The 17,554-nt window shown below is 41.6% G+C and overlaps 1 protein-coding gene across 1 annotated transcript; it reads right to left on the reverse strand.

Moving 5' to 3' along the window:
• Positions 1-3,397: 3,397 nt before the first annotated feature.
• On the reverse strand, positions 3,398-7,088 carry RGS2 (regulator of G protein signaling 2). Its single transcript, XM_025991332.2, has 5 exons — positions 6,564-7,088; positions 5,434-5,535; positions 5,270-5,331; positions 4,530-4,696; positions 3,398-4,257 (listed from the first exon to the last, which is right to left on the reverse strand). Exons 1-5 carry the CDS (start codon positions 6,674-6,676, stop codon positions 4,063-4,065), a joined length of 639 nt encoding a protein of 212 aa, XP_025847117.1. The 5' UTR covers positions 6,677-7,088; the 3' UTR covers positions 3,398-4,062.
• Positions 7,089-17,554: the final 10,466 nt, after the last annotated feature.

Genomic DNA, 17,554 nt, shown 5'->3' on the forward strand with positions numbered 1-17,554 from the left:
ATCCTCCACACAGAGTATGGTCTGGTCGTGCTAGATCATGGCCCCAAGGGGCTAATATCAGGCCTCTGTTTAATTCGATCACCTTAGGCTAGAATATACCTCTTATGTTGTAGATGATTCTCTCTCTCTCTCTCTCTCTCTCTCTCTCTCTCTCTCTTAACCCCTCAGGCCACAGGAGAAGCTCTTTTGGGCTCTTATTGTCACTTCAAGCAACTCCAAGCTACTCCTCAGCTAGAATGCTGAAAAAAAACCCTCATCTCCTTGCCATTAACAACAACATAAAAACTTGTTTTCCAAGGTTGTCAAAAGGCATCGAAGTCAGTATAGGGAAATCTCCGTGCAGGTCAAAGCTCACTGTTTAATAGTAGCAAAGTTCTCTGTAAGTCAGACTAACTTCTTTTTTTATCTGTGATTGGGCTAACACAGGAAAACAAAGTGAGAAATAGGGTAGTGCTTGGCACAGGCAGGGCTGTCCTAAAGTCCAAATGCACAGTGCACCCCCATCTGTAAGACAATCGAGCCAGCACTGATCATTGTGGTAAATCAAACGAGTCTACCAAAGACCCATTTCCTATGAAATTTTGAGTGATCACTTTAAGCCATGTCATTGAAACTCATATATCGCCTCCCTATGCTCACATGAAAATAATACACAATTCTATTTTTTTCAGTGCATGAGATTGCTATATTTTGAAATGCTCCTGTGCTTAAAATATATGAAAAAAAAATGAAATACTATCAAAATGATTAGACTGGGGATGCCTGCGTGGCTCAGTGGTTTAGAGCCTGCCTTTGGCCCAGGGAGTGATCCAGTGGTCCTGGGATCAAGTCCCACACCGGGCTACCTGCATGGAGCCTGCTTCTCTTTGCTTGTATCTCTGCCTCTCTCTCTCTGTGTCTTTCATGTATAAATATATAAAATCTTTAAAAAAATGATTAGACTGTGGATCCTAAATATATGAACTCTGAGAAACTAGAACATTAAGTAATATTTATTTGTGGAGGTATGTGGCTTCTAATCTTAAATCTGTTTCTGTTTGTTCCACACTAGAGAACATTGAAAAATACCACCTGATTAAAGCCTGTGCTTTCAGAAGCCCTGAAAAGTCAAAACTCTTGTTTTTTGGTTACTATAATCTGGCTTCTCCTTCGATCAAAGGCCAAAAGTTACAGGGAACATGCTGAATAAGAGGTATTTATTTTTTGCCAAAAGAAAAACTCTACAGATATTTTCAGACATTTGAGCCTATGGGCCTTTTAAAACCTTGTACTTATTTCCTTGTGCATTTGTAGATACTTATTTCACCAAAATTTGTTTACAAGACTTTTTAATACGCCTTCTTTTATTCAGCAATGATTTATATAGCTTCCACTGTGTGCCAGGCAAGGTGCTAGGTGTTGGGATTCAGGAATGAGCAGCAAAAGACACAGCCTTCAAATTGTGCTATCCACGATCTGGGGGAGAAGTCAGAATTATCAAATAATCATACAAATTACTGAGAATTTTATTAGCGCTCTAAATTAGAGAACCTGGTGCTATGAGAATGTCTAAAAAGGGATGTGACCTAGGTAAGGAGGTCAGGGAAAGCTTCCCCTGGGGAAGTGACAATTGCTTGGATCTATGAATGATGAGTAAAAGCTAAAATTGCATTCCACGCAGAGGGACTATTACGTGCAAAGGTTCTGTGGGACCAGGGGCATACTTCCCACAACGGGAACGAAAGTAGGCCAGTGTGGCCAGCAGAGCTGGGAAAACAAGGTTGGAGTGGAAGGAGGAGTCAAGCCATGCAGGTGTTAGGCTATATAGGGGACTGCCTTTATTCTAATTGTTTAGAAAATCTGTCAATGGTTTATAAGCAATAGGAGACAAAATCAAGCTTGTTTTGAAAGGATTCCCAGAGTTAAAAAGCAAGGGACACATAGAAGTAGGGGTAAGAATAAGGGGAGTAGAGACCATTTCCGTCACACAGGCATCAGATGTTGGCATCTTTGATCAGGGTGGCTACAGAAAGTAGGCTAGAAATATATTTGAGCTAATATAAATAGGACTGGGTAGCTAACTGAATATATGGCATGACTCCTGAGTTTCTCTGTTGGCCAAAACCTTCCCAAATTAAGGCATATGCAGACCTGACATACTTATTCTCTTAAGAAATGTCTCTTTCAATAACCCGAAAGAATTCATTTATTCAAACACTGTTTATAGAGCACCTATTATGTATTATCCTGGCTGGTGGTGTTGCAGGAGTGGAAGAGGCAGTCTTTCATGGAGCTTTTGCCTGTTGACACCAGACACTTTGGGTAAAAGGGAAATTAATGCCAGCACAATGAAAACAGTATTTAAACTATGGGGTGGGGGGGTAGTGGTGGAGAGGAGGTGATGGTGTTGTCAATTTTTCTTTTGGCAAATCAGAATGCCTTTTTTTTTAAGTGCTTTAAAGCCCCTTACTACCTCCCAGGCAGTGGGATAGACAGGAAGATGTACATTGAGGAACTGGGGAAGATGAGGACTCCCAAGGTCATAAAGCTATGAGAAATTATTGCTTAGGTTCAGGTCTTGCAAATCTGAGATGAAGGCTCTCTCTCCTTTCTAAAACTAAGACTATAATCAAGGAAGTTGGAAAAGAAGCCTACTGAAGAAGAGTATTCCTTTTCTAAATAACCGGTTTGAAAAAATAACAGATTCTAGTCCTTTCACCCTTGACTAGGAAAAGAGCACATTCCTCGATGAAGTTTAAGAACAAAAGTGTGCTTCTTTTGCCTTCATCATAAGCTGACATAACATAATCAGTTTCTTTATTGGCCAAAGGAAGCAGGACAATCAGGAAAATTCTGATTTTTGTATTGATCATGGAGGTGAACAATTTCAGGTATGCATCTTGGAAGTTCATGCCAGTACCCTGTAGGGGAGCCCGGAACCAGGGGAAATAAAAAAGGCAGGCCTACATTCACCTTATTTGGTTTCTTTTTTCATTTGAGAAGCTGAGTTATGTGAACTATTCTGGTGCTTTGTCTCCATTACGCTATTTTACTTCTCAGCTAGTCTTTAGTAGATACCCACGAAGGGCTTTAAGGTCAGTGGTTTTTGTTTTCATTAACAACAAGCTTATATTAGAAAGTCTGATCCCAGGGTGGTTCTAAGGAGGCGGTCTGACTTTTCTTGGTCTACCTAATGGTTTATTAGGTTTAAAAGAGACGTTAACTGCAGGGAAGACATACTCCTATCACTTCTCATTTCTGAGCACTGTCAATTCTTACTCGACAGGCACATCACCTGGTGTACCTCTCCTTTACTGGAAAAAGGTTTCTCTTGTAGCTGCCATATTAACAGCACTCCTCCCCTCCCTCACAACCCACAACCCCCTCCCCCCATGTCTGAACCGAATAGTCAATGACATTATTTATCAAAATAAATTTATTAAAAGTATTCAAAGACCACGTCAAAGTTTAGCTGCCTTCAGGACAGTTTTTGGCACTCATCATGAACAATGTAGTTTCCTACACAACAGCACTCGTTCTGTTATAACACTTAACAATTCAAACAGACCATTTCAGTTTTAGTGTTACAGGAGACAACAGTACTGATGATCTGTAGTCGTATGAACTTCAACACCCTTGCACACGGTAAACATTTTAATATTACTTATTCTAAATAACTAAAACTAAAACCACTATGTGGTAATGGGCTGAATTAGGGAAAGATATACAGCCAGCTAGCTAAGGCCACATAATCCCAGACCTATTGATTTTAAATGTGTTTGGACCAACAGTATCACATCAGACCTTTGGGTCTCCCACTCCTGCCTTTCCAGTGTGAGTGAGACACACCACATTTAGACCACTTTCTCCCTGGGTTCTAGACAGAGCTATGGGAGCCGTCCCAACACAAGCTTCTCCTACACAGTCACCAGCTTCCTGATTCACTAACTCTGAATCAATAGTTCTGAGTGATGTTTCCTGAACACCCAGGCTAAATTCAAGGTCAGTCTTTTTGGAAGGTCACAGCCTTTCCCCTTAGGAACAAAATGAAATGTCCTCCACTCTTGGACTCCCCTTTTCGTCTCATGTAGCATGGGGCTCTGTGGCGATCTGTGGCTTTTTACACAAGTCCTGATAGAATTCTGACTCCAAGAAACGGGGATAAGAGTTGTTCTCCATCAAGCTGTAGACCCTTTTCTGGGCAGTTGTAAAGCAGCCACTTGTAGCTTCTTGTATATTTTGGGCAATCAGAGTTTTGGTTTGAAAGTCTATGTTTATCTGAAATTTAAAAAAAAAGTGGTTTATTCCATATTCAAAGCTAGGGACTGATACCTATTTAATCGTTGAAAACAAGAAGCAAAAACTATAATGTGTGATGAGCTTCATTAGCCAAGTCATTGAAGAAATGAAATTAAGCGAATTAAAAACTAGAATTAGTTTCTTGAAACAATCTTGTCCCTCCCCCCTTTAATTTAATGTCTTTTTGTTTCATTTTGGTGCTAAGAATATTCAAAATATGCTGAATTGAAGTTCTTTTTTGCCCCCCTTACCTCTTTAGGTGCTTCTTTTTCTATGAAATCAGTATATATTTTCCTTGCTTTGGAGGACAACTTTTGGGGTGACTTGGTTTTTTTGAAGTCTTCGCAGGCCAGCCAGAACTCAATATTTTCTTCACAAAACTCAGATTTTAAAAAAGCCCTGAATGCAGCAAGACCATCTGGGGAGGAAGAAAGGGGGGGAAAAACATGCAGAATGTAAATTGGGTGACTAATTTAGGTCTTAAAATTTTTTCAGAACTACCATTCTCCCATCCCTATATTTTATTATTTCTAAATGATGGCAATTTTCTATATTTCACTCAAACTTGTAACCTTCAGAATTTAGCCTTTTAAAGACTAAGATGCTAATAGGCAAAATGCATAAGCTGGCACACTGCTACAAAATATACTTTGCTTTTAATGCAAATATTTATAGGGGAACCTAAATTCTCTGGGCTCCAAACCTCTTGGAAACCTTGTATGCAATGGAAAAAGCTGATTCAATTCAACCTTAAGGAAGAGCAACTGCCCCTACAATTTGGGCTACTCTTCCTTCCCTATCTACGGTGAATGAACCATGTATTTCTATGGTTAAATAGGAAATAAAGGAGAAAAATAGGCATTAGATCTTTAGTGATTGCAAATTTGAATTCCCCTTGAGCAATCTGCTTTTCTGTTGTGAACACCTTTGTGGACTCTTGTGATATTTGTAATATCTTGTGAAATGGATCAAATTCAAAAGGTTAACTTACATTTACTGGCTAGCAGCTCATCAAACGCTTCTGACCACAGCTGTGCTTCCTCAGGAGAAGGCCTGTAAAAGAAGGTCTGCTCATTAGCTCGTGCGCATCAGAATTCCTCTTTTCAGCTCAGCAGCTAGCTATTCATGTTCGCAAATACAAGATTTTCAACTTACTTGATGAAGGTTTGCTGTTTGCTTTTTTTGCCATTTTTGGGCTTCCCAGGAGAGGATGAATTTTGTAAGAAGTAGCTCAAACGGGTCTTCCAATCTTTTAATCTTAAAAAGAAAAAAAAAAGATATTCACTAAGTGACATTTGAAATTGCTATGGCAGCTGAAGGCATTTTTACCAAATAAAGCCACCCAGTAGCAACAAGAATCTTCAAAAGTCAGTCTTACTCATTTTACATTTAAACCTAGCACCTATGTGCTTAACACAATTAGTTTCATCCATTCATCTGAGCAGCAGTACTACTCTCATAACCAAGGGTAAGTCTACCTAAGACATTTAAATGAATTTAGATGGCATATTTCAAAAAGACAGATGCAATTTCTGGCCCCCAAAAGACCGCAGTTTTTCTGCAGCCTTAATTACAATTCTGAGACATTTCACACTTGAAGAAACCTAACACTGGAACTGCTTGGAGTCAGTGGGTGTTCATTTCCCTCCTACCCTTAGAGCAAGAGGCTCTGGACCACTCCAGAAGCCATGAGGTAGGGATGTATGTGTGTCTGAGAGAGAGAGAGAGAGAGAGATTGAGAGAGAGACTGAGCTCCCCTGCCCCAGCCCAACTACAACACTCATTTTAAGCAGATGATGCATAGCAATGATTTGCTGCACAATCTTTAGTGGGTGAAATAAGCAATTCAGTTAAAAAACAAAAACGATTTTAAAACGAATATATTCAGAACCAGCCAAAATATTCCAATCCAGAAGCTGTGTAAGCTGATCAGAACTTATAATGCAAGGCACCAGTGCTGGGGACGTGCTTCGGCCCCAGGATTCTGGGCTGCTACCTTAAACGCAGGGGGCAAAAAGCCAACCTGCGATTTCTCAGCCTCCTCATCTAGCACCGCCTCCCTATCAAACATGTTCTCAGTCCTAAATTGCCCGAGAGTCCTTTGCTCACGTAACAAAATCAGTCCACATACAGATTCAACCTTACTTAGCTAATTGCCCTCTTGCACGTCTTTGTTTTTCCCTGCAGGGGCACGGGTTACATAGTTTCCTAATGTCATCACGTTTGCAGCAAACCCGGAGCGCCAGGTGCGCAGCGAGGGCCGGGCGACCGAGGGCCGTACTCACAGGGTCCGCTTCATCTTTTCCCGCTTCTCCTCGCTCTTGGGGCTGTTGCTCGAGCTCTTGTCCATGGATCCGCAGTCGTGCTGGACAGCCAGGAACATGGCACTTTGCATCATCCACCTCCTGCCGGGGCCGCAGCTCTGCGCGGCGGGGCGCGCGCCGCCGCCTTTATGAGCGGTGGCGGGGAGGGGGCGGGGCCTCCGCCGCCGGTCCCGCCCCCCGAGGGCACCGATTGGTCGGCTGCACCCGGGCACGGGGGCGGGCGGCCCGGCCTGCGGCAGTCACGGGCGCCCCCGAAGGGTCTCGAAGCGAGGTCCGCTGACGTCTGAGGCTCCGGCTTCGTGCGCCCTCGGGCCAATCGCGGCGGCTCGCGGGGTTGGTGTGGGAGCGGACGGAGACGCCTCGCCGCCAGCCCCGGCCGGCGACCTCTGTCGCGGAGCGCGCCCCCGGCGACGGGAGGGGGCGCTCGCCCCCGCCCCCCCGCAGCGCTCCCGACCCTAAAGGGGTGCAGATTCCCCGGCGGGGAGAGGTTGCTGGGAGGGAACCGGGGTGCAATTGCTTTATTTTGAGTTAAGATGTTTTCCAACCCCTCCCCCCCTTTTTTTTGGAGAGGGCGCCCTCTTCCCAAGCCTCATTTCTTGGTTTGCAAACTGAGGCCCCGGGGAGACCCTCACCTCTTCCGCTGTGCGACTCGGCTGAGTTGGGAGGGAAGGAAAAGATGAAAGGGAGGAGCGGGGCGGGGGGGCAGGGGGGCCGGGGGGGCGGGGGGGCAGGGGCAGCGACGCCCCCGCGGCCGGGGGTGGGGGCGGGCATCCCGGAACCCTGCGGGGAATGAACGGTAAGCAGGGAAGGAACCGGAGAAAGGGACTTTGTCCGAGGGCCGTGTTTTTAAGAGGGTGTGCAGTCTTGCTCACCGAAACATGCGTGATTGGGTCTTTCCGTGGGGCTGCAAGCTCTTTCTCCGGAATCCTTGGTTGATTCTCCTTCCAGGCCAGAAGTCCCAGCTCTCCTCACGGGGAGACAGAGGGAAACACCAAGACACGTGGAAACTGTGATGCGCCAGAGCCATCCTCGTCCTGGGAGTGCAAGGATGCAGGGTTTCCTCATGAGTCATTCTTGGCTTAGAATTTACCAGAACACTTAATAACTTGCAAAGTGGGGGAGGGAGGAGAAGGTAGAGAGGAGAAGACGTTAAGGGTTTACTTGCATAATTTGGTGATTGTTCAAAAGTCATCTCTGCGGGGGATCCCTGGGTGGCGCAGCGGTTTAGCGCCTGCCTTTGGCCCAGGGCGCGATCCTGGAGACCCGGGATCGAATCCCACATCGGGCTCCCGGTGCATGGAGCCTGCTTCTCCCTCTGCCTGTGTCTCTGCCTCTCTCTCTCTCTCTCTCTCTCTGTGATTATCATAAAAAAATTAAAAAAAAAAGTCATCTCTGCGAAGGCCGGCTTTATGTGTTTTTGAGTGGGAAGGACAAACGGAGAAGGTCCACAATCGATGACCTCAACACAATTAATTCCTTGATTTCAGGTAACAGAACCGTACAGTGGAATATTCAAATGGTTTCCCCATCAAGCAAGTACAAAGTAAGATTCACAGCAAGGTATTGATTAGGCTACAGATATTCTCCGAGCTTTGCATTAGAACTGCTAAAAGGAAATTGGAGCTAGTTTTAACTTCGTACAGTGAGCCGCCAGTAGTTGACATGTAGGGTAAAATCTGCAATTATTACTAAAGAGAACAGCCATGTAGTTCATTATGGAAAGGAAAAAAAAACATTTGGATTTCAGTAATAAATACTTCAAGATGTGTTTGTGAAATGTAAGAATGCTATTTTTCTCATGCATATACTCTGTCTCTAAAAGAGCTTTGAGTAGTATTTCCATCAGTTTTCACGTTCTGATTATTCAATACTTATTAAATGCGTGTGATAAATAGCCCCCCCCTTTTTTTGCCAGTATAAACCTTAATACATTATTATTCACTTAGAACCTTGGATGGTAGTATGCATTCATAGGGGAAGGTCCAAGAGTTCTCATAAAGAAGCAGCAAGGAGAGAGAGAGCTGGACCTGCGTCTGGAGACCTAATTAGAGTCTTGGCTTAACCAATGAATGCTAAGTAACTGTTGGGACGGTCTCATCACACCGCCTGGAGCCCCAGTTTCTCATTTGTGCTAAGAGTAATGTATCTTTTTTGCCAATCTCATTAGACGTGACTCATGTGAGGGGCCTTTGTAAATTCTAAAGTACAGAAGTTTGGTATTGTAAATTTGCATATGTGTGAAAAAGGAAATATAGCTATTCAAGGTAGAGCATCATTAAAGGTTTAACTCAGTTAATTAGGTTATAAATGTGCAAATATGATTAAAATATCAAAATAATGTGTCAGATTTGTAAAGGCTTTAGCTCATAATAGATACTTAACAAAAGCTTTCTGGATAATAAGCAAATAAGGAAAACAGTTTGCCATTTAAACTTTTTCAGAGATCTCTAAGCCAGGGAAGTTAAATCATCTCAATATATTCACAAAAGTGAATATATATGTATCTGTGTAAACAACTGTTTAAATATAGACTATTTTAGATGTTTCTGTGTTTAATGTAATTATTTGCTTTTTTTCATAAACCGTTTCTGATTGACAACTGATGGCAGCAAATTTAATTTTTTCCTGAAGATTATGAGGTCAATTGATAAGTCACTGTGTAATGATTGATCATTGCTGTGTGTAAAGTGATTTGAAGAGTTAGGGCAAGACCTGTTTCAGACTGATAAAACTTTTAGTCAAAAAATTGCCATGCTAATGTCATTTATAAGGGCAGCAGACATAGATTTAAAGCAAAAACTACAATGTTTGATGACTCCCCCCCCCCCTTTTTTTGTTGCAAGTGGCTTTTAGGTAAATGGGATGGCTCAACATTAAGATGACACATATTTTCCATTCTGTGGTGGAGGGAGAAACAATGCAATAGGTTGTAAATATTGCACAGCAAAACCACAGTTTGGTTTGCGGGAGAATAACATTCTCAATGTTGAATCTACCGTGCCCTCTACTGGAGAGGTTCTCAGAAGCCATTAGTGGTGGAGGTGGTTCTCCAAGGGGTTCTTGAACTTTTTGTATTTTAAAAAAAAATAAATTACGGAAGAAGGCAAACAAAAAAAATACAAGTTTCTAACAATACCAAAAGTAAAATATGGAAAGGAAAAGTCTCCCTGCCACAATTCTCCCCTCTGTATGCTCTTGCCACTGTAAGCTGTTATTACTAAGAATTATTCTTATTAGCTAAACTTGTTTATACATAATAAGTTTCATACTTAGGCTTTAGAATTTAAGAACCAAGGGAAGTGCTTAAAGAACACACAAGAATCATTCTGTGTATTACTCCATGCTTTGTTTTTTTCAGTCAATAAAATATCTTAGTTCTTAAATTTGTAAAAGCTATAAACCTGTTGCTTACCTCACAAAATCATAAATTGGTGGTAGGTTTAAAAGAAATGGGGGGATAAAAAACCCTAGGAAGTTAAATGCTCTGTGGCAAAGGGTGTGATGAGTAATTGGAAAAAAAGGACAGTTTTAATACTGTGATTGTTGAGAGTATTTAAGGAAGTAAGACACCTACCTGTCCTTCACTCTCCCTCCCTCCAACCTCCTCCCCCTTTCCTTCCTTCTTTCTTTTCTTTTCTTTTGTTTCCTTTTCTTTTCTTCTTTTCTTTCTTTTCTTTTTTCTTTTCTTTTTTTCTTTTCTTTCTTTTCTTTTCTTTTCTTATTTTGAGGGAGAGGAGTCTCATTTAACTTTAGTTGGTGAAATATTTTTTTTTTAACAGAATGAACACACGACCCCAAAAGATTCTATGCTTTTCTTCACCCTTAATATGATCTGAATTTTTAATGTCTCTCTTAGAATGCCGTTTGCGTACCCAGAGGTGATAAGAGAGAAAGTTAGTGTTTTTGTTGGGAGTGAATCAGAATTCCAACATAATACTTGACATGTACTACCGAGGAGTAATTTTACCAATCTTTGTATTGGTAATTCCAGTTAGAGCACTTCTATGGTTCTGCCTTAAATTCATCCATGATGTGGGGTATGTCCTACTTCAGTGCAGGCAGGGCCTAATCAATTTGAGAACACTTTGCCTGGGATTTTAATTTCTGTGCACAGAATTTTGTCAAATCACTAGAGTGTCAAGTGACCTACTGACTACTTTTTGACATTTAGGATATTGGGTTCATAATATATAAGATTTCAAAGGTCTATATATGATACCAATCACCGAGAGTCAGAGAGAGAGAGAAGAAGGATTGCTCTTCATCTAAGACTGCATTGGTATTTCCAATTTATGGACTATCCCTATGTAGAAAGTATTAATCCATTTTAGACTTTGGTTTTCAAAGATTTTTGATCCATGGACTACTTCATAAGAAGCTAAAATCTTGTGAAGTTTCTCTACAAAACACATTTTTGGAACAAAAATTCTCAAATCTTAATAAAATTAATTGGAAGAACAATGTTTTCAAAGAGATACCAGTAGGCCTTGATACATCTGTCATAAATATTGAAGTCTTAAATGCTGAGCTAATGGCACTAGACCTCAACATTCTTAGCTTCAAAATACAAAATAATTTTGCTTTGCTTTGCTTTTCATAAATTATCCCTTAGGAGAGCAGTGTGGTTGGAGGTTTTTTCCAAGCCTGGGATCCTTGCATTTAGTTGCCAGTTTCTGGTATGATTTTAGTTATGACCTCAGGCAAATTGCTTAGTCTTCTTGTGCCTAGGCTTCCTATCTTTAGGGTGGAAGTGATTATGGCAACCTCCCTTTGCAAGGAAGTTAAAACAGGGTGGGGAATGCCCTAAGTGATGTAGTGCAAAAGGCTGGCCTTCAGCATAACGTTGTAGCAGGACTACTTTTTTTCTAGGGGACTTTTTCCTGTCTTGTTGCTGCTTTGTTAGCACCCACTGTTTGATGCTGCTCCTAGGGTAGCATGTCTCCCATTAAAGCGGAAGGGTTGAATCCAGAGAAAGCCCTGAGTATCTCCTAATTCAAGGAGCACCAGGACAAGTTCCATCCTGCTTCTGTGGAGGCAGCACTGTGTTAAGGATCAGGGTGGCTTAATGGGGGAATCTTCCTCCTGTGGTCTTCACCCTGGAAGAATTGCATCCTGGATCCTCTACTATCATTGCCTGATACTCCTCCTTTCTTGGGGGTCTATTCATCCATTGGGTTCCCTGGTGGTCCCCTTGGGCTCTTCTAATGCCCTCTTGGGAACAACGGGGATGTGAGGTTACTGTTTGAAATGTTTTAAGTTCCTCCTCAAAAATGTTTCAGAAATGTCCAGCCCTTCACAGGCTAATCGTTTCATGAATAAACCTATGAACTATATGTCGGACATTTGATGAAAATTCTTTTTTTTTTTCTCAATGAAGTTTAGGAGGGATAAAAGTTGCCTCTGATGTTTTGGTCCTTTTTTTTTTTTTTTTTTTAATGTTTTATTTGACAGAGAGAGAGAGAAAAGGAGAGAAAGCCAGAGAGAGCGCGCGAGCTCAGGCACAAGTAGGGGAAGGGGGAGGAGGAGGGAGAAGCAGGATCCCCGCTTGACTTACAGCTTGATCCCAGGACCCTGGCATCATGATCTGAGGGGAAGGCAGATGTTTAACCAACTGAGCCACCCAGGTGCCCCTTGTCTGTTCCTTTCTAACTGCATTTCTCCCTCCTTCTGATTGTAGTGAAACTGTCTCATTCAGAGACTTACAGTCTTCCAGGCATTGATTATTTTATCATCTTTGGTTAATTTAGTGTACATTTGATATCACGTTCTTTGAGACTTTTTAAGTAAGTTTAAACCCAGTTAAGGCCAGCAAAATCAACTGGCCTGGCCCAAACTTGATCAGCCCTATCTACCCCAGCATCATCATTTTCTTCAAAACTGATTCATCTTCTTGGAAGTTTCCATTTCCCAATGGGTTTATTATATCCAGTTTCAAAGTTCCGTCATCCATGTTGTCTTCCTTATGACCAGCAGGATCTCTCTTTAGCAGTGATCTGGCTTTCTTAATCATTTAAAAATTGTCCTGTGTGTAGTAGAATGTTGTTTTTAAACTTTTTCCCCTGACTAATAAGTTTGCTCACTCTTTCTATCCTTTAGCTTCTTGTGAAAACAGTTTTGTCCCTACACAAAAATGGGAATTTTCATCGAAAGCATCTTTTTTGGTGCTGCCTGAAGTTGTTCTCTTTTCTGATGTACTTTGAAGGGTATTTTGCTTGTAGCTTGAAATTGGATTTTTTAAAAAGATTTTATTTATGTATTCATGAAAGACACAGAGAGGCAGAGACACAGGCAGAGGGAGAAGCAGATTTCATGCAGGTAGCCCGATGTGGGACTCGATCCCGGGACCCCAGGATCATGGCCCAGGCCAAAGACAGACACTAAACCTCTGAGCCATCCAGGCATCCCAAGAAATTGGCTATGTTTTGCTGCATCTTCTAAATACTGAATATTTCTTATAATGTCAACTTGTTCTAAATGTTTGGATTTTTCTTTGCTAAGTCCTTTATTAAAAATCTGTATTTTAATCACATTTTTAAAAAGATTTTATTCATTTATTCATGAGAGACAGAGAGAGAGAGAGAGAGAGAGGCAGAGAGAGGCAGAGAGAGGCAGAGACACAGGCAGAGGGAGAAGCAGGCTCCCTGTAGGGAGCCTGACGTGAGACTCGATCCCGAGTCTCCAGGATCACACCCTGGGCTGAAGGCGGCGCTGAACCGCTGAGCCACCTAGGCTGCCCTAAAACTGTATTTTAAACCCAAGCAGAGAGATGGAGATTTCCAGCTCTTTATTTATGGCCTCCAGTCTGCGCTCAGGCCTGTCTAGTAGTAATGACCTCCAGCTTTTCTATTTCTGATAGTTTGCTCTTGAGTCCAGCTTCCATGAAAGTGGATTCAAGGTCTTAAAATTCTTCTCGAATTAGGTTAAACTTATCAAAATTTTCTCATCTTTCCTCCAGAAGGGCAGAAACTTTGGTGGCGAGTTCTCTGTCTTTATTGCATAGGGTAGGCTTTTAATTGTTAAAACTCTGACTATGATTGCAAATAACACCATCTCTCGTGGTAGTTGGTGGGGATTGGGGTTTGGTTTAAGGTTCTCTGGCAGGGCTGCCACTGGCTGCACAGTGTCTCGAGAGCCAGTACAAACAGCATCATGGCCATGCACAGACTTACCCAGATCTAGGGTATTCTGAGCCACTTCAGGTTGGCAAACTCTTGACTAAACTTTTCACGCTGGGGCCCCAGAGGCCTTCTTTACTCATACAGGTTACAGAAAGCTTCCTACTCTTAAAGCCCCTCTGTGTCTGGCTGACTGTGAATGTATTTGGGAAGAAGTGGGGCAGAGATCATGGAGGCCACTGCCAAGGTTTCAACTACTTCACAAACTTCGCCTTTAAAAAACAAGGAAGAAAAAAAATAAAAATAAAATAAAGAACAAGGAAGGAATAAGTGGAATTTAAGATGTTTTCACCTCTCAAGAATGTGCAGTCCAACTATGAGTGAGGAAAACATGATTTTTTTCAGATTCTTCTTGCATGCGGTAAAACATCTCATGACACAGAGACCCTTTGGTGTGCTTCTGTTCAGGATGATCATATCTGGAGGTATTAGAAACTGGATGCAGCTACTCCTAGAGGCATATCCATAGGCTATCGGGTATCCAGACCTTGACTGGCTCAATTAACAGCTCAATCTTATTGACAAGTCTGCAGATTGGCTGGGCGTCCACTGGTTTTGTCTGGGTAGACGTCTCTGCTGACTTGGCTAAGCTTAGTCATGCATCGTGGAGTAGGCTGGCGATTGGCCAATCTGGGCTAGGCCGGGCTGCATGGCTCTGTAGGCCTTGACTGGGCTCCCTTATGTGTCCTGAGGTCAGCCGGGTGTCAGCCGATAGAGGCTGGTGGAACTCTATGTTTGACTGTGGGAAAGCCCAGTCTTTTCCTTCCATGGTAATGGTAGAGCACAAGACAGCCAGTGAAATGCAGGTTTAAAAATTCACTGTGACTATGAAATATCGACATCTCATTTAGTGGTCTTTTCTCTTCATGAAGTCATGATCCTGAGGGAGACCGTAGATCTTCTGGAATTGGGATGGAGAGTGGTCATGAATCTAGTTTACCCCTTTCTTCTGTTTCTATGGCTTGGTTCGTCAGCCATTGTCTACCTGGTACACAGTGAGTTGACAGAGATGACCTCCTCCTGCAGTGAACATCACCTCAGAGATGGCTAGAAGAGTATTCTCAAATTACTGTACTCTACTGACCAGGGGAGGAGGAGCTCTTCACAGCACATGCTGTCCAATGGAATAACAGCAGCTTGAACAGCCAAGATGATGCTGATTCAGCAGAACCAAATGCTGTGTTACTGCAATATTCTGGGAAAGTCTGTATTTATAGGCTTTCATTTCCTTCTCTGAAAAGCAGGAAATACGTGAATACAATTCGTATCCTGAACCTGATGGGGCTCGAGCTAGCATAAAAACTTTATCTTTTGCGGGATAGAGATAATATTTTTCTGAGAGAACTTTTTTTTTTTTTTTTTAATCAATCGCAGAGTTTCCTTAAAAGAATAAATCAACATCAATGTCAAGGTACAAGGAATGCTGCAGTGAGTCATTCCTCCTATTACCTTCCTGAAAGGAGATGAGCCTTTAATTCTTGTCCTGAAATAAAAGCAGAAATTAAGAGCTCCAGAATTTCAGTCAACATGACATTTTTTTTTTTTTTTAATCTTCAGGAAAGGAGAAAGTGTGTTGGGAATATGTGTGTGTTGGGGGAGGGGGAAGGGAGGTAGGTGATGATAGCTATGAGAAGTGAGAAAACTTCTCAAGGACATGAGTTTAAGGTGGTCCAGAGAACGTTACCCATAGGTCTCCCGGATCTAAGCCAGGAATCTTTATGGAGATATCAGATTTACTTTCTCTTTGGGAAGAGGTTGTTTTTCTTGCTCCTTTGAAGCATCTGTTCATTTGTCCCTTGAATCTTGAAATTCCTTAGCTTCCCTCTGCTCTGCACACTCACCGTAGGCACCCATTCCCGTGTATTCAAATGTGACCCGCGTGCTGATTAATCTCAGCGCTGTTCTCTCTCCTCATCTCAGACCCTTATAGCTAATTGTTCACTAGCTTGATTCACTTAGATGACTCAAACAAACTTGTTAAAAATAACGTTTCCCATCTTTGAACCTAAACCTGTTTCTTCGCCTTTGTTTTCTATCCCAGGGAATGGCACCACCATCCACTCAGTTGCTTGTGACAAAACATGGGGTTGAAGGGAGTGGTCACATTTGAATTCCTCCCTCTCTCAGTCCTGTATTGAATCCATCCTGCCTATTAATTTTACAACTGAAATGTATCTTGGAACTGAACTATAAACTTCTCTTCACTCCCACGTCCACTTTCCTTATTACCTCTCTGTCTTATGGATCCAAGCGAAGCCTCTAATTGATTTCTCCTCTTGCAATCCATCCTTTTCAATAATTTATCTGCTTTTCAGTCAAGATGATTTTCCTAAAACCTTTGTCTGATCATTATTGCCTTCCTGATTAAAACCATTAATGTCTTTCTGTCACCTTTAAGATATGTTCCAGATTCAAATTGACCTCGAAGATCCTTTTTCTTGGCTCCTGAATGCCTTTCCAGCCTTATATTACCATTGCCTTATTTTTTAGGCTGTTATTCTACTGCTGTTTTTTTTTTTTTTTTAAGTTCCTCCTACAGACCATGCTTCCTCTTTCCTTTGTCCCTTTGCTCATGCTGTTCCCTCTACTTGGATCTTTTTTCATTCTTCCCACTCTTCATCTGACTATTTTTCGTATTATTCATACTTCCTCAGGTATTGCTTAAATGAACTTCCTTTCTGGGATACCACCTACACACTTTTCCTTCCCCCCACTAACAGATGCGGGTGAGGTGCTCCTCCTAAGTGCTCCCCCAGCATCTATTAATTTACTTACTCCAGTGAAATATAATTGGTTTCTTGTCAGTATTTCCCATGAGATGCGTCTTCTTCTCTTTCTTGTTTTTGTTCTGGTTCTGGTTCCGATTGCTGTTACTGTTCTTATTCTTGTCCTTCTCAGCCTTCTCCTTCTTCTTTAAATTACTGTATCTTGGAATATAGAGGGTAGTCAATATTTGTCGAGGAAATAAATGGATGGATGGAAGCATGAATGAATACAGGAATGAATGATTACTTTTCCAGGGATTCTACCATCTGTTATCAGCATGGCTTCTGTCAGAGATTCATATTTCTTGATACCTAGAGTTAGATTCTCATTGTTAACCTTATGAAATAGCTTCCATAAACATTGCATTTTGCTGTATTAATAAATTAATTTTCTTTTCTTTCTGTTGGAATTTCTTGTTTGCTATTTACGAGATAATCGTAGTTTTAAAAAATCGGCCTTTTACCTACTGTAAATATAATCCTTTTTTTAAAATTTATTTTTTAATTTTAATTTTTTTTTAAATTTTACTTATTTATGATAGTCACAGAGAGAGAGAGAGAGGCAGAGACACAGGCAGAGGGAGAATCAGGCTCCATGCACCAGGAGCCCGATGTGGGATTCGATCCCGGATCAACAGGATCGTGCCCTGGGCCAAAGGCAGGCGCCAAGCTGCTGCGCCACCCAGGGATCCCAATATAATCCTTTTTTTTTTGTAAAATGACTTAACAAAGATCTAAATTAGGGGAAAAATTGACAAGGCACTGATATATGATGTGTTCATTTAAAACATTATGGAATTTGGATGATCTCACATTTCCTCTAATAAAGATATTTAAAGAACCCTCCACAGGATTTAAAAAAAAAAAAACATGATATTATCATTTGTTCTCATTTTACTAACTATTGCAATATGTACTTGAATGAAGCCACTTACATATAATTTTTTATTGAAGTATAATTGACATACAATATTCTGTTTGCTTCATGGGTACAACATAGTGATTTGACGTT

The sequence above is a fragment of the Vulpes vulpes genome, chromosome 5 (genome assembly GCF_048418805.1).
Source record: "Vulpes vulpes isolate BD-2025 chromosome 5, VulVul3, whole genome shotgun sequence".
In the NCBI taxonomy this organism is placed as follows: Eukaryota; Metazoa; Chordata; class Mammalia; order Carnivora; family Canidae; genus Vulpes; species Vulpes vulpes.

What these genes read in the sequence shown, in the direction of transcription:
- RGS2 (XM_025991332.2), bottom strand. Translation starts at nt 6,676, where the DNA reads ATGATGCAAAGTGCCATGTTCCTGGCTGTCCAGCACGACTGCGGATCC. An exon ending in GAAAAGATGAAGCGGACCCT is followed by an intron (nt 5,536 to 6,563) that starts GTGAGTACGGCC and finishes TTTCTTTTTAAG; the next exon opens with ATTAAAAGATTGGAAGACCC. An exon ending in TGAGCTGCTAGCCAGTAAAT is followed by an intron (nt 4,697 to 5,269) that starts GTAAGTTAACCT and finishes CTTCCTCCCCAG; the next exon opens with ATGGTCTTGCTGCATTCAGG.